At 36.2% G+C, this 14,199-nt stretch overlaps 4 protein-coding genes across 4 annotated transcripts; 2 read left to right on the plus strand and 2 right to left on the minus strand.

The window, feature by feature from the left end:
• Positions 1-6,614: 6,614 nt before the first annotated feature.
• LOC149062990 (uncharacterized) lies at positions 6,615-7,861 on the minus strand. The gene has a single exon (XM_089217480.1). It carries the CDS (start codon positions 7,857-7,859, stop codon positions 6,651-6,653), a length of 1,209 nt encoding a protein of 402 aa, XP_089073606.1. The 5' UTR covers positions 7,860-7,861; the 3' UTR covers positions 6,615-6,650.
• A 128-nt stretch (positions 7,862-7,989) lies between these two features.
• On the minus strand, positions 7,990-8,764 carry LOC149062991 (uncharacterized). The gene has a single exon (XM_089217481.1). The coding sequence runs from the start codon at positions 8,762-8,764 to the stop codon at positions 8,012-8,014; it is 753 nt and encodes a 250-aa protein (XP_089073607.1). The 3' UTR covers positions 7,990-8,011.
• A 1,793-nt stretch (positions 8,765-10,557) lies between these two features.
• On the plus strand, positions 10,558-11,208 carry LOC149062992 (uncharacterized). The gene is made up of 3 exons (XM_089217482.1): positions 10,558-10,698; positions 10,855-11,030; positions 11,116-11,208. Exons 1-3 carry the CDS (start codon positions 10,566-10,568, stop codon positions 11,206-11,208), a joined length of 402 nt encoding a protein of 133 aa, XP_089073608.1. The 5' UTR covers positions 10,558-10,565.
• A 148-nt stretch (positions 11,209-11,356) lies between these two features.
• LOC149062993 (uncharacterized) lies at positions 11,357-12,407 on the plus strand. The gene has a single exon (XM_089216372.1). It carries the CDS (start codon positions 11,357-11,359, stop codon positions 12,365-12,367), a length of 1,011 nt encoding a protein of 336 aa, XP_089072498.1. The 3' UTR covers positions 12,368-12,407.
• The last annotated feature ends 1,792 nt before the right edge of the window (positions 12,408-14,199 follow it).

Here is a 14,199-nt window from a genome sequence, read left to right on the forward strand (position 1 = left end):
GCTTTTTACCAAAGCTGTGTGGTCTACTGTTTCGATTTGCGCTTGCCGCCTTACGGCCTCGGAAGTGTCGGGCACGCGGTAATACCTCAGAGCAGTATCTTCCGAGTGCTGTAGACACTTCGCAATACCTGCAGAAGTGGTTTGGTCGTGATCACGCCCCTTTGTTTCTACCATTCTCCGAAATATACAGGCTGATAATTTGGAACCAAATGTCTTATTCAAATCATCATAGATTTTTGCTATTTTTTCGCCTCTATTTGTTACAAAAAAGTTGTTGCGTGTGTACCCTGTACGTATACGGAGGCGGTAATATCTGACAACAAAAGACATAAATAAGGATTCGATCACGTAAATTTACATCTTCACAAATAATTACCTCTCCATCAAATCGGCGATCTCTTCGTTTAGCACGAGGGTCGCTGGCTCCTTGTCACCAGTTTTGTGCTCTTTTACCGTCACGATTGTGTTGCAGTTGTGAACTTTTCGCTTTTCCCATTCTGGAATGGTCATGTTGACCGCGACACCACTCCGCTGTTTTGATGTCCATAATACATTTATGGCTAGCCCACACGTGGCCTTACGCCAAAGGTTTGAAAGCTAAAAAATAAAAAAAAACCGGTAAAGATTATCCACGCGAGTGTAACGCGCAACACTATAACTCACTTGTTTCTCTGCCGGGGAGCTGGATTTCTCACTGCGGATATTCACCGTCCCGAGATTTGTAAACTTTTTCTCCAACAACGAAATATTTGTAGGTATCGTGTCGCTAATTTTCACAATTGATTCTACAACCTTAGAGTAATCAGGCAAATTATCTCCTTCTGTTGTCTTTCTGGCGAATAATTCAGTGGGTTGCTGCTTGGTAGTTCTTTTATAAACCAGACCCAGCTTGTGGTCCAAGAGCTTAATTTTGGTAACTGTTTGCAAGCAGGGTGACATGTCGAAGCCTTTCGGGAACGACTGGTCTTCATAAATAAAAGATTTTATGACGTTATTGAACAGCAGCCGTAAGTTCTTAAGGTAATTTATTGTGGTGGCCTTCGTCTGTCCAAGCTCCTCTCGGCTGTGTACAAAATTTAAAAAAAATAAGTAGTTAACGAATCAATAATTTGTTAATCGTCCATCGACTCCCTTACCGTCTAAAATAGTCAATGTAAAATTCTACATCGGCCGATATTAAATCTGCCCAATGTTTCGGTGCTAGGTCTTTGGCGGCCAATTGTTCGTGCACGTAGCACAAGACCCTCGAAACATTGGACACGTAGTTGGAGGCTGCCGGGGAATTTTCTCCGTGGCTGATTGTCAACGTCTTCCTAAACATCGCAATCAGTGGATGATTTCTGGGAAGCTGTCTGTTGAGTCCCAAGGCTTCCGAAGCCTTGCGCAATTTTCTGAAAATAAAGTTAAAAAAATAAATAAGACATTATGGCTTAAATTTGATAAAAAAAAACATCAATTAGACAATGCTCACGATTCTGAAGATGGTGCGTTTGTGTCGGTTATTACGATGTTTTCCGGGGTTGTTGGTCTTAGAACTGTTGGTTCACCCGAGGTTTCCGCTCCAAGGGAGACTGGCACCACCGGTGTCACTGATTCTGGGTATATTGTTTGCGGACCGTCATCGCCATCGGCTATAAAACCCTCAAACGGATTTTTCATTTCCGTCACCCCAGGAAGATTCCAACTTCCCCCGTACACTTTCATCCTTCCCATGATCGTGAGTCTGAAACGCAAACAACAAATGAACTTTGGTGCTAAAAACTAATTATATAGTACACTATTATATTTACTCGTGGGCGATGCGTCGGTAACATCTGTCATCCCAATATGGGCCTAATTTCTGTTGTATCGCCCGCAGGGGAACAATAGAATAGGCCTTGCGGGATTCGGAGGTGATGTACTGGCAGATCTTTTTAATGTTTTGGTCTCGGGGCTTTTTAATATATTGTCTGTGGTGATTATCAAGGTGACTACCAAGTTTGTGGCCGGCAGTCTTGAAGTCACAAACTGGACAATATTTCACCATCTACGGCACAAAACAAAGCATAAAAACAATTTAGATTTAGATGAGTAAACACGCATACCTGAGTGTCGACATTCAATGCATTGCGTTCAGCCACTGTTCGCCTCCGTGGCCTAATATCTTCATCATTCGAATCATTGTCGTCCACGAACTTGGGTAACGGGCCCAAAAGATCGGGGGAATATTGCCGAGGCTCTGAAAAGTGATGAATTGAGTTAAGAATTCTCAATTAGTATGGGTAGGAGTCGCTCCCGGTACTTACCCGGGTCGCTCATGACGAACTCATACGGGTCATGGGTTGGTGGTGGCAAAGCTGATGCTAATTTAAGCAATATTGATTTACGTTGAGGAGACGGTGTTGGTGACGGAGTAAAAATTTCCTCCACCTGAAGCAGCCGTGGAGTGGCTGAAATGATAAAACGACTATAGTCGTAAAAAATAGTTTAAGGGAAATTATAATACTCACGAGGGTTTCCCGTTTGTGCACCAACACCAACCTCCATGATATCTGAGTTAGCATTATTAAATGTCAAATCGCCAATAATATCACCTTCGGAGTCGTCGAAGTGTATGTGGGCTGAAAAAAAAAACTTTACGTTTATGAAGAATGAATTAGTCATGGATTTTACTTACTACTGCGAACGGGTTCAATAACCAGGTCATCTTCCACGTCTTCTTCCACGTCTTCTTCCACGTCTTCTTCCACGTCTTCTTCCACGTCTTCTTCCTCTTCTTCATTCTCATCGGAGGCTGTAATTAAAAAACCTTTTTTTAATGTCATACTGATATAACGAGTTTTAACAATACTCACCAACAGGCTTAGACTTCTCTGGTAGGCTACGATAATATGCAAATTTTTGATGAACGTCAACAGTCCTATATATTGTCTTCGCCTTTCCTTTCTTCCCGAAAACTAGCACACCTGGGTAACAAATATTTGTTGTATTAAAAATACAAAAAAAAAAGAATATTATTTTACTTTTAACGATCGTCTTAGGATTCTGGCCAACAGGAGCTACTACCGGCTCTAAACCGTCATTTTTATCCTCAACGAGGGGTGGCACTGTGACGGGCCCCATATCTAGCGTGTCCTCCTGAAGAATGGGCTCCTGAGCGATGGTTTCCTGAGCGACGGGCTCCTTGGCGATGGGCTCCTCAGCGACGGGCTCTAAGGATTCGTTGTCCCCTAGAGAAACGGGTGGGACTTCGACGGGCTCCACAGAAACAATGGATTCCACAACAGACGGTGGAGGAAGTACAACTACAATTTAGAAATGTTTAAATAAAGCTAATTGACTACAAGGTTCAATTAAAATTGTCTTTACATTTAATTTTGTCATAATTATGCAATGCCTTTCTTAATGTGGTTCTTGGAACATTTGCAATTCTGCTTGCCGCATTCACAGAAAAGCCCTCGTTTTGAACCAACTTAATAGCAGCAGATAACTTCGGGTTTTCCGACGCTTTGGTGTAGCTTCTGGACGCCTAAATTTATACGGAAATATTATAATCAAATCGAGAATGATACAAAAAAACTTACGATTCCGGGAATGATGGAACTACGTTTCAAATATTCCCTTAATGTTGTCTCAGGGACATTGAACTGCCGAGCAGCTTGCCCAGCAGACAATTTGCCCTCTTTGACGGCTTCCAATGCAGAATTCATTGCAGAAAATTCAGCTCCTGTAGGTTAGTTAGTTTAGTACACTGTAAATAATGATTCATAAAAAAAAGAGACCAGCCAAGCAATTTATGATAAGGACAGTGATTTTCAAAAATACAAACGACCAAGTGAATGTTGAAGGGTAACATGTGTTCATTAATACGCTTAAAAAAATACAATTTAACAAACGCCTAAATTAAGATAAAGGGGCGTCTACCGGGGAAAGTTGGTAATCGACCCGGGGAACGGCTAAACAAAGTCGAAGTCGGACTGCGGGGAGATCGGCTAAGATGAAGAGGCGTTTACCGGGGAACGTTGATCGTCGACCGGGGAGACAGAAAAATCAATGTTGAAATCTGTCTAATTAAATTAGCTAATTAGTAATTGGCTAAGATGAAGGTGTGTCTGCTGGGGAACGGAGTTTGTTGACCGTGGGGACGTTTTAAAGGCGTCCGGCATGAATACGCGCCGCCCGTAATACGATTAAGAACATGATTTAAAAAAATTTAAAAAAGGCTCAACAAATTAACTTAAAAACGCCATAAAGTAGATAAAGAGGTGCAGAACAATAATAAAACGCTTAAAAAAAATCTGAAAAAAAACGCTAAATGCTCGAAAGAAAACGTTTTATAGGCGATTGGCATGAATACGCGATAATACGGCCGCCCGTACGGTGGGCCCGGTCTGCGCCTCCTAGAGGCATCACCGAGTTTGCCAAGCTCGGTGATCGACCCGCTCTTCACGAGGTCGCGGTCAGAACCTCCGACACCCTAGTCCCCGGAGGTTTCGGTGTGTCCGCCTCCCTGAGGCCTCTCCGAAGAGAGCGACCCGTTCTTCTCGAGGTCACGGTCAGAACCTCTGCAACGCCCTAATCCCCGAAGGTTTCGGTGCGTCCACACCCCAGGCGTCAGCCCCGACTGGCCAGTCCCTTTTAGTCGGCTTTTACGACAAGCAGGGAATACTGTGGCGGTATTCTGTCCTTGGCCCCAGCCACAGGGCCCAACTACTCGTCGTCCCTTGACGCGTGAGCACGCCCCGGTCAGGACGCGCTCGAGCGTGACCCTCCGCTTGTGCCACTTACGCCTTGCGTGCTCACCCGGGTCACCCCGAGTCTGTGCCTTTCACCTCCTGGTGAGGCGGCGTCCTGACCATAGTAGGTCCTACCTATCAGTTCTGTTTTTAAGACTTTTACTGCTAAAGGTTTGCAGAGCTTCGTAAGTTTTCCTTGTTGTTAGAAAAGCTCCTTTCTCCGGAGGCCAAGCCATTCCTTCTTCCGCCAGTGCGCGTGTGAGCTCCTCGCGATGTTCTCGCGTTCTTATACATGACAAAAGTCTCACTCCTCACACATCACATGCCTCACCGTCTCTGCTCCGTTACTGCATGCGCAGTTAGGGTTGTTTTGGAGCTTGAAGCTGTAGAGCTTGCTGCGGAAATCTCCGTGTCCGGTTAAGAACTGTGTGGTATAGTGATCTAACTCAAGTGGCAGTTTGCATCGGTAAGCCACGTCTGGTATCATATATTTTGTCCACTCGCCTTTGTCTACTGAATCGTATGTATTTTGCCATTCTGTCATCAACGTGCCTAGTTCGTCGTTATATTGCTCATGTGTAATTTCGCCGGCTCTCAGTCTACATTTCCGCGCCACCCTTCTGACCTCAAGGTCGAGTGGGAGTACACCCGCCACAACCGAAAGGCAGTTGGTTGACGCAGTCCTGTAGCTGATCGTGATTGCCCTCAGTGGTTCTCTTTGCATGCTTCCTAGGGCTGCAATACCCTTCTTTAGGGTGCACCCTCCGTCGGCCCATATCTCTGATGCGTACGTTATACGCGGAAGAAAGACTGCTTCGTACACTACTTTGGCTGCCGCTCGGCGCATGCCCCAATTTGCCGACGTCATTTGTCTAAGTCTGCGGTACATATCTTCGGATTTGTGCTTGAGGGACGACACATGGTCCCAAAAACTTTCTCTGGGGTCAAGTATGACTCCCAGGTACTTAGCTGTCGCACCAGCAACGATCCTTGGGTTGTTGTCACCCGTTCCAAAGCCGATCGAGTAGCCCGGTTTCAGTCCACCTTTTAGACTGAGTATCTGGCTTTTTGTTGGTGAGAACTCCAACTCAACAGCTTTAGCCTACACTTTGAGGCTGTCAAGATATTTCTCTATTCTGGCGTGTGCGGTGTTGGGTCTCGCCGCGGCCACCGTGAGCGCGATATCATCTGCGTAAAATACTATATTTGCCGTGTTGTCCAGTCGTATTTTGCTTATTTCTGTCATGGCGACTTTCCACAGTGTGGGGCCCAGCTGCGACCCTTGTGGACAGCCGCGTTCAATAGTCCTATTATATCTTTTGCCCTCTATGACTAGGCTTGCTGTCCTGTTTTCTAGGTAACTTTTGATTAGTCTTATTGTCCTGAGCGACGCACCAAGAGTGTCAAGTCTGGACAAGAGCGGGTGCCAACCGACGTTGTCGAAGGCACCAGTGATGTCGAGAAATACTCCAAACCCGTGCCTGCCGCTGCTGCCCTTAACCCAGTCGTATAGGGACTTCATGGCCGTGATGGTTGATTTGCCCGGCACGAAGCCATGTTGCTGGATGTAGCTGTTTAAATCGGTTTCCCTCTCAAGGTCTTGAATGATCAAAGTTTCGAGTGCCTTTGCCAGTGTAGGTAGAAGGCTGATAGGCCAGTAGTATATATTTGTATGTTCACAGCCAGCTTTTCCACGGTAATTTTTTTTTTTCAAGGGGAAAATTCTCCCTTGGAGCACTCTGATTTACCGCGTAACACAATACGGTGATTACACAAGATTGTCCACCTATTTGCGCCTTACACAAAAATATTTACCGTATCAACTATTTTTCCCCGTTTTTTAAAATTTTTTCAATCAAATATTTTTATAAAAATTATATTTCAAGTAAAGAACACAAATTATTTAATAAACTTTTTTTATTTTGTTCAATAAAATTACACAAGTTTTCTTACTTCTCTAGTAAAAGGTACATATTCTACAATACGATCATGAATTAACAAACAATAAGCAGTTACACCTGTAAGAGATTCCGATGCTTCAATTTCCAATTGAACATCCACTGCTGAGGCTGTTGCCGAATCATTCTGTTTTGAAGTATCAATAACTATAATGGGTGCGTTCGATAGAAAAGTAGATGGACTCAATATAGGGTTCCGTATACTTTTTTCGTAATACGATTCTTGAAACGATGTATACATATCATATAATAATGTAAAATTATTTTTTGAAAAATCTAAATTCAAATTATCATACGGATATGCAATCGAGTTTAGAAATACTTTAACGTTCGTTAGATTACAATGGTCGAATATACTACAATCTTTTGTTAGTGTATTTTTACGACCTTTTTGTAATCCAATTATAATAAATCGTGGTTTTTCTAATTTTGAAGCGGTTTTCAAGTTCCATACTACTTTTTTAGTAGTCCCGAGTTCAGGATATTCAAAAGTTTCAAAAGATCTAAAAGGAATAAACAAACTTTTTTCTTTTTCTACAAGTTTCAATAACTTTAACCTTTCTTCATCATCAACAGTAATATGCGGAACCTTCCAGACTATTTTATTTAATACAACTTTACCTGAAGCAGCAACTATATCACTTTTAAGACTTAACGCATTTAAATCAGTATGACTTCGAGTTAATATTAATTCCAATCTTGAATTTACTAATATTTTTTTATAATCTTCAAACAGTCCTAACCAATATTTCAATGGAATGCAAGCACTGAATTCACCTTTATCGTTTGTTAATTGTGTTCCATTTTTCAAATTCCAGCCAGAATTTTCGTAACAATTATAGTTATCTGGTGTACCAGATAAGTATCCTTTCAGCGAGCTTGTGATTCCAAGAACACGTGTGCTATCTACTTCTATTCCATTTATTTCTAATCGTATTTGTTCGAAGAGGTATGAATAACCATTATTACACAGTTTCACTTTATCAGGTTCAGATATTGTTCCTTCTAAAAAAATAAAGCTCTCGTGTAGATACGGATAAACATCTGTTTGCTGTACTGATATTCGTATTTCATCATTATTATTAAACGATGTTGTGTACGGTGTATATGAATGATATTCAATTTTCGTTATTTTAGAATCCGTCTCGTACCGTGAACTTATATCTAAAATATCACTTTCAGGCATTTTGTTTTAATTGATAACCTAGAGCTTGCAAAATTTTTTTATTTTTCAACGTCAATTTTTTTACTTTATTTGATGTTACCGGTACCACTTTAGTCTTATGACTAGTTGAACTGATCTGAAGTAGCGGATTTATATTGAATTTTAATCCCATATCAAGATCCGTAACGTTTAATATGTAACACGATTGTCAATGCCTCACCAAAATTGTTAATCAATTTATGATCTTGATCAACTAACTGCACGGTTATCGTATCAATATTTGTTTTATTCAATTTGTAATATATTAAATTTGACGGTGACTGTACTACTTTCGATCCTAGCGTTTCACTAGGGAAAAACTCATAAATCGAATGACTTTGAAGATGGTTGTTGAATGATCCTTGAGCTATATTACACATTACTTTTATAGAATTAATTGTGTTTAAATTCATAGGTTTTTCCGATCTATGAGTAGATAAGAGTCTTTCATACTCTGGCTTATATTCTCGTTTTTCAAAACCCAATACAGGTGCCATGCTATGTGCAATCTCAAAGTGTAGTATTCCATTACATTTTATATTTGATCTGAAATCGTTAGGATCAACCGAAATGTCACATGTTAACTGAGTTTTGAATTTTTCATTATAAATATTTATTTGTTCCTTAACGCGATGCTTAATATCTTTAATTTCATAACATCCCTCTTCCAGTTTAATATAACACCACATACGATCATTATTATTATTATGATCACCTACTTCTATAGCAAATTTATTATTATGTTTATTGATATTCGGGAATGAATTAAATGTCTGCAAACATAACAAAGCAATTTCTGAATCTTCGTAAAGGTTTATAGACGGAAAATAATTTGCAGATAATGTGGTTTTGTCCCCGGTTAAACTTAAAGTGACTGACTCGTACATTCTAATATCTGAGATATAAATTTAATAATGAAACTAGTGACGCTTAATATGCAGAGCAACTGTCAATGTCTCATTAAAGTTATCGATCGGATTATTGTTTTGATCAACTAACTGTACAGTTATTGAATTAATGACTGTTTTGTTTAATCTGTAATATATCAAATTTGGTGGCGACTGAACTACTTTCGATCCAGTTCTTCCACTAGGGAAAAACTCATATATTGAATGACTTTGAAGTTGATTGTTGAATGACCCATGTGCTATATTACACATAACTTTTATAGAGTTAATTGTGTTTAAATTAGCAGCTTTTCCCGAACGAAGATCTTCATGTAATGGTCCATAGGTTCTCTTTTCAAATCCAAAAACAGATGCTATACTGTTTGGAACATTTAACTTTAGTCTTCCATTGCATTTAATGTATGTTCTAAAATCGACGTGATCAATAGATACGTTGAATGTTAGCTGTGTTCCCCATTCATTATTGAAGTGATATAACTCTTTCTTAATTTTGTTGTTAATATCTTCAATTTCATAACATCCTTCTTCCAAAATACATATAAACGTTTTTTGTTTATGCGCATGATTTAATGACGGAATTACATCTATCTCCAGTCGGTTATTAGTTAAATTTATGTTTGGAAATAAATTTCGTGTTTTCAAATATAACAAAGCTATTTCCGAATCCTCGTAAACGTTAAGAGGTGGGAAATAATTCGTGGATAATAAAGTTGTGTTTCCAGTCAAACTTAATGTAACAGATTCATGCATAATAAAAATTCAAGACATAAATGTCCACAGTTGAATGAATTGAAATCTTGATAGTTAGAATAATTATATATTATTTTATACTCTTTAAAATAGTGTTGTAATTCAATTGGTGGAGGTAAATCACCAAAGCTATCAAAATATACTACTTTATCTTTATTTTTATGAAACGCTACCCAATGACTTCCATTACCTGAAGATATATCTAAGTTTAAAATACCACATTCATTTACATACGGTTTTTTAGGTAAGTTATCACGTGAAAACACTCCACGGAAATGATTGATTTTCAACTTTGTTATACATTTTATAATATCTTCTGACGAAAGCGGTCTGTTAGGTAGCGTATTTAACAGTTTTTTTTCCATACCTTGTTTTTGTTTAAATTTAAACCACTACCTTTTTTTCTTTTTGAATTTTGAATTGCATTATACACACTAGCACCTCCAGACATTAAGCTACCAAGTGCTGACAATCCCGCAAATATAGGTATTAAGGGAATTACACCTCCTGTTTGTCTCGGTGGTAAAATCAGTCTTTTGCTACCATTTTTTTTCTTAGACATTCTTTTTTTCTTTACTGCTATCATAAGATTTTTTATTTTTGTAGCACGTTTCTTTTTATAACCCATTCCTATTTTTCTTTTAGCTTTCATCGCGTTTGTTACTGCATACGCAACAATTTTCTCCTTTTTAGGAGTATCTATAGCTTTAAATCTTTCCCAAGCACGATTTTCTAACACTTCATCAGCTTTATGTCTATCGTTTAAATTTTTACTAGATGCATACGCAATATCGTGATCACGACAAGCAGTATCCAATGGATTTATTCCTATGTCACCACGATTTAATCTTTTTTTTAATTTTGTACCTGGTCCACAAAACTGATAACCTGGAACATGAGATTCAAACGGAAGACTATTTATAAGAGAGTTTACAATACCTTTACCAGTCTTTTTCGATTTACACTTTCGAGTTGAACGCATCATCAATAACTGAATATAAAATAAAAATCTTTGAGTATTTATAAGAAAATGGATTTAATTGAACAGAAAGATAAATTAGAAATAATAAACGTAGATGTACAAATATCGAAAAAACCATCAAGACATGGTTCGTTATTACCTGATACTATACGTGCTATATTAGTTGGTCCTAGTGGATCGGGTAAAACAAATATAATGTACAATCTAATCACACATGAAAACGGGTTAAGATTTGAAAATATTTATTTATACTCTAAAACCTCTAATCAAGAAAAATATGTTTTGTTAAAAAAAATAATGGATGATATACAAGGTGCTAATTTGTTCATATTTACAAACGCAGATAAAGTTATAAAACCTAACTTAACTAAGAAAAATTCTATTATAATTTTTGATGATGTAATATGTGACTCACAGTCTGTTATTAGAGAATACTTTAGCATCTGTAGACATTCAGGTGCTAGCTCCGTATTTTATTTAGCACAAACATATTCTAAAATACCAAAACAGTTGGTAAGAGATAACTCAAACTTTTTAATAATTCTGAAACAAGATGACATGAATTTACGTCATATATTCAATGATCATTCGTCGACAGATATGGATTTCTCAGAATTTCGGAAAATTTCTCATTTATGTTGGAATCAAAGTGATTATGGGTTTATGGTTATTGATAAAACTCGAGAAATGAATGAAGGAAGATATAGATGTGGTTTTCATACGTTTATTAAAATAAAATAATTATATATATATAATATATATATAATGTAACATTGTTATTATCTACATAGTCTTGCCAGTGGTCATACGATACAGTAATATTGAGTTTATTATTTACTATGAACAAAGAAAAAGTTTTGCTGAAAAATTTAATAATATCAAAAAAAAATATTAAACGAAAAATAATGGAAATGAAACGTGGTATTATAGATTCAGATAACTATTTCCGTGAAGCATTTAAACCAATAACTGAACCACTCAGTACAAAAATAGAAAAAAATACATCGTGTAACTTACAACTAGCTGATTATAAAAATGCAGAAACCTCATACACTAGTGGAGAAAATGAAGATGATGAATTAAATTCGACATTTGTAAATTTTTTTGAACGTCCTAAATCACAACGTTATGATAAATCTTATGGTTTACATTATGATAGAACTAGTGATTCTTACAAAATAGGAGATTACTCTGTAACTTTTAGCCATGGTAACTTACAGCTGCTTAATAAATACTATCCATGGACATTAGGACTACAGTCTTTATTATGTGAGAAAGAACCAAAAAATACAACTATACAAGATATGGAATCTTATTACGATATTTTGAAAACTTCTCGAGTTCATTTAAAAGCGGATGGGAAACCAAAAACCTCAAAGTTTCATAAATGGGCGACCGTTGTAAAACCTCTCTACGAAAGAATGAAAAATGAAGAAAAACAGTTAAACGAAGAAATAGTTAAAATTAATAACTCTAGAGCTCCTCGGATAAGCTTTAAACAATTAAACGAACATTTATCTAGTTCGAGTGCTAAACGTAGTAACGTTCATAATAATACAACCATAACAAATGAACCATTTGATTTTAACCCTACAGCAAACAGTTCTATGTCTGTAGATCCTCCAGTTGAAAAGATGTTTAATTTTACTGCATCACCACATGCTAAGAAAGGTTCTGGTTTATATAAAGATGTAATACCTCAAACACAGTTAGTTTATTATGATGATCCAAATGAATTAGTAACTAGATTAAATCTTTTAACATCATCACAAAGAGTTGGTAATACTGGCGTTAGTAATGAAATCATATCTATTTTAGAAGAATTACGTGAGAGGAATATTATAGTATAATGACAACCTTAGAGAATATAGCTAATGAGCTACATCGACCAGCGAGAAAAATATTTCCTAGACGTAGCGTAGTTACACGGTTTAAAGATGATCTCTGGCAAGCTGATTTAATAGACATGCAGTCACATTCTAGACAAAATAAAGGTTTTAAATTAATTTTAATCATAATTGATACATTTACCAAGTATGTATGGGTAGAAGCATTGAAAAATAAAACAGCGGAGGAATGTACAAAAGCTATGTTTAATATATTGAAAAAAGCTAATCCAAAATTGTTACAGACAGATAATGGTACAGAATTTTATAATAATCAATTTCAAGATTTAATGAAAAAATATAAAATTAAACATTATAGTTCATTCAGTGTCATTAAGTGTTCAATTTGTGAACGTGTAATACAAACTCTTAAAAATAAAATATATAAACATTTTACTGCAACAGGTACATGGAATTGGTATAATACAATATCAAAAATTATACAAAACTATAATAATACAAAACATAGAACAATTAAATGTACACCAAGTGAAGCTCGAATGGATGCAAACAAAATTAAACTTAACACACATACAAATATCAAAACATTATACAAACCAAAATTTAAAATTAATGACAAAGTAAGAATATCTAAATATAAACATATATTTGATAAGGGATACACACCAAATTGGACGACAGAAATATTTACAATTTCAAAAATTTTACATACAAATCCAGTAACGTATCAATTAAAAGATGAATCGAACAATATAATCTTAGGTGGTTTTTATGAACAAGAAATTAAATTAACTGATTTTCCAAACACCTTTCTTGTTGAACGTGTTATAAAAAAAGTTGGGAATAAAATGTTTGTCAAGTGGTTAGGTTTTGATACAAGTTATAATTCATGGATAACGTTGTCAGATATATTAAAATAAAATTTTATATTATATTATTTTTATCATATTATTATATTTTACCTTTTTACTGTTTTTCTTTGATAACAATAAAAATTTGTTTATTTACATGAAACATTTAACAATTAAAACATTATATAATACTGATAGATAGCGCTTTTTGTTTATTTCGATTGCGGATATATAAAGTTTTTTAATTTATAGTGGCCATAAGCCAATGTATTAATCCCATCATCCATTATATAACGTTTATCATCGTTAGCACTAAGAACAAGCTTAGTCATAGTTTTCGAATGGACAATATGTTTATTGGATTGAATAAAATTCATTTTTCTATGAGTTTGTTTATCCTCAACAGTTATATGGTTTATAAATGCATTTAATATATCCATGTAATTTTCAAATTTCATGTGATTTTTAATTATATACTTTTTTACACCTTTTGCTTTTTTTCCTCAACACTATGTACAGTTTTATACGCATATAATTTCGGTCTTAATGAGACAAATTCTTTTAGAATTATTCCTTTCATTTCATCCTTAAAATATCCTGGTTGATTTTTATGTGTCTCACTGAAACAATAATGGTCTTTAGGATAATTAGATGTATCAAAATATGGTAGTAAACTATTTTTTAAATCATCGAAAAAATTTGTTGTTTGGATAGCGTATACCAACGAATCAGTATCTGAATACAAAGAACTAATTTTAGCACCATATTTTTTTTTCATTACATTATAATGAAAGTCATACATAAATGTTTTTGAAACATCTAAAATTGCGAATCCTACATAAATTGCCTTGTCAAATTTAATGATTTCCTTACGCTGATGAATAGCCATAAGATTCTCAGTGTATATAGTTCTGTCTTTAAAATTAGTTTTAACCATTAATTTCCTAGCTTTTTTTGCTGATGAAACAAGTTTTATAGAAGTTC

The sequence above is a fragment of the Diuraphis noxia genome, unplaced genomic scaffold (assembly GCF_037042655.1).
Source record: "Diuraphis noxia isolate RWA-SAM2 unplaced genomic scaffold, SU_Dnox_SAM2 contig0001, whole genome shotgun sequence".
Classification (NCBI taxonomy): Eukaryota; Metazoa; Arthropoda; class Insecta; order Hemiptera; family Aphididae; genus Diuraphis; species Diuraphis noxia.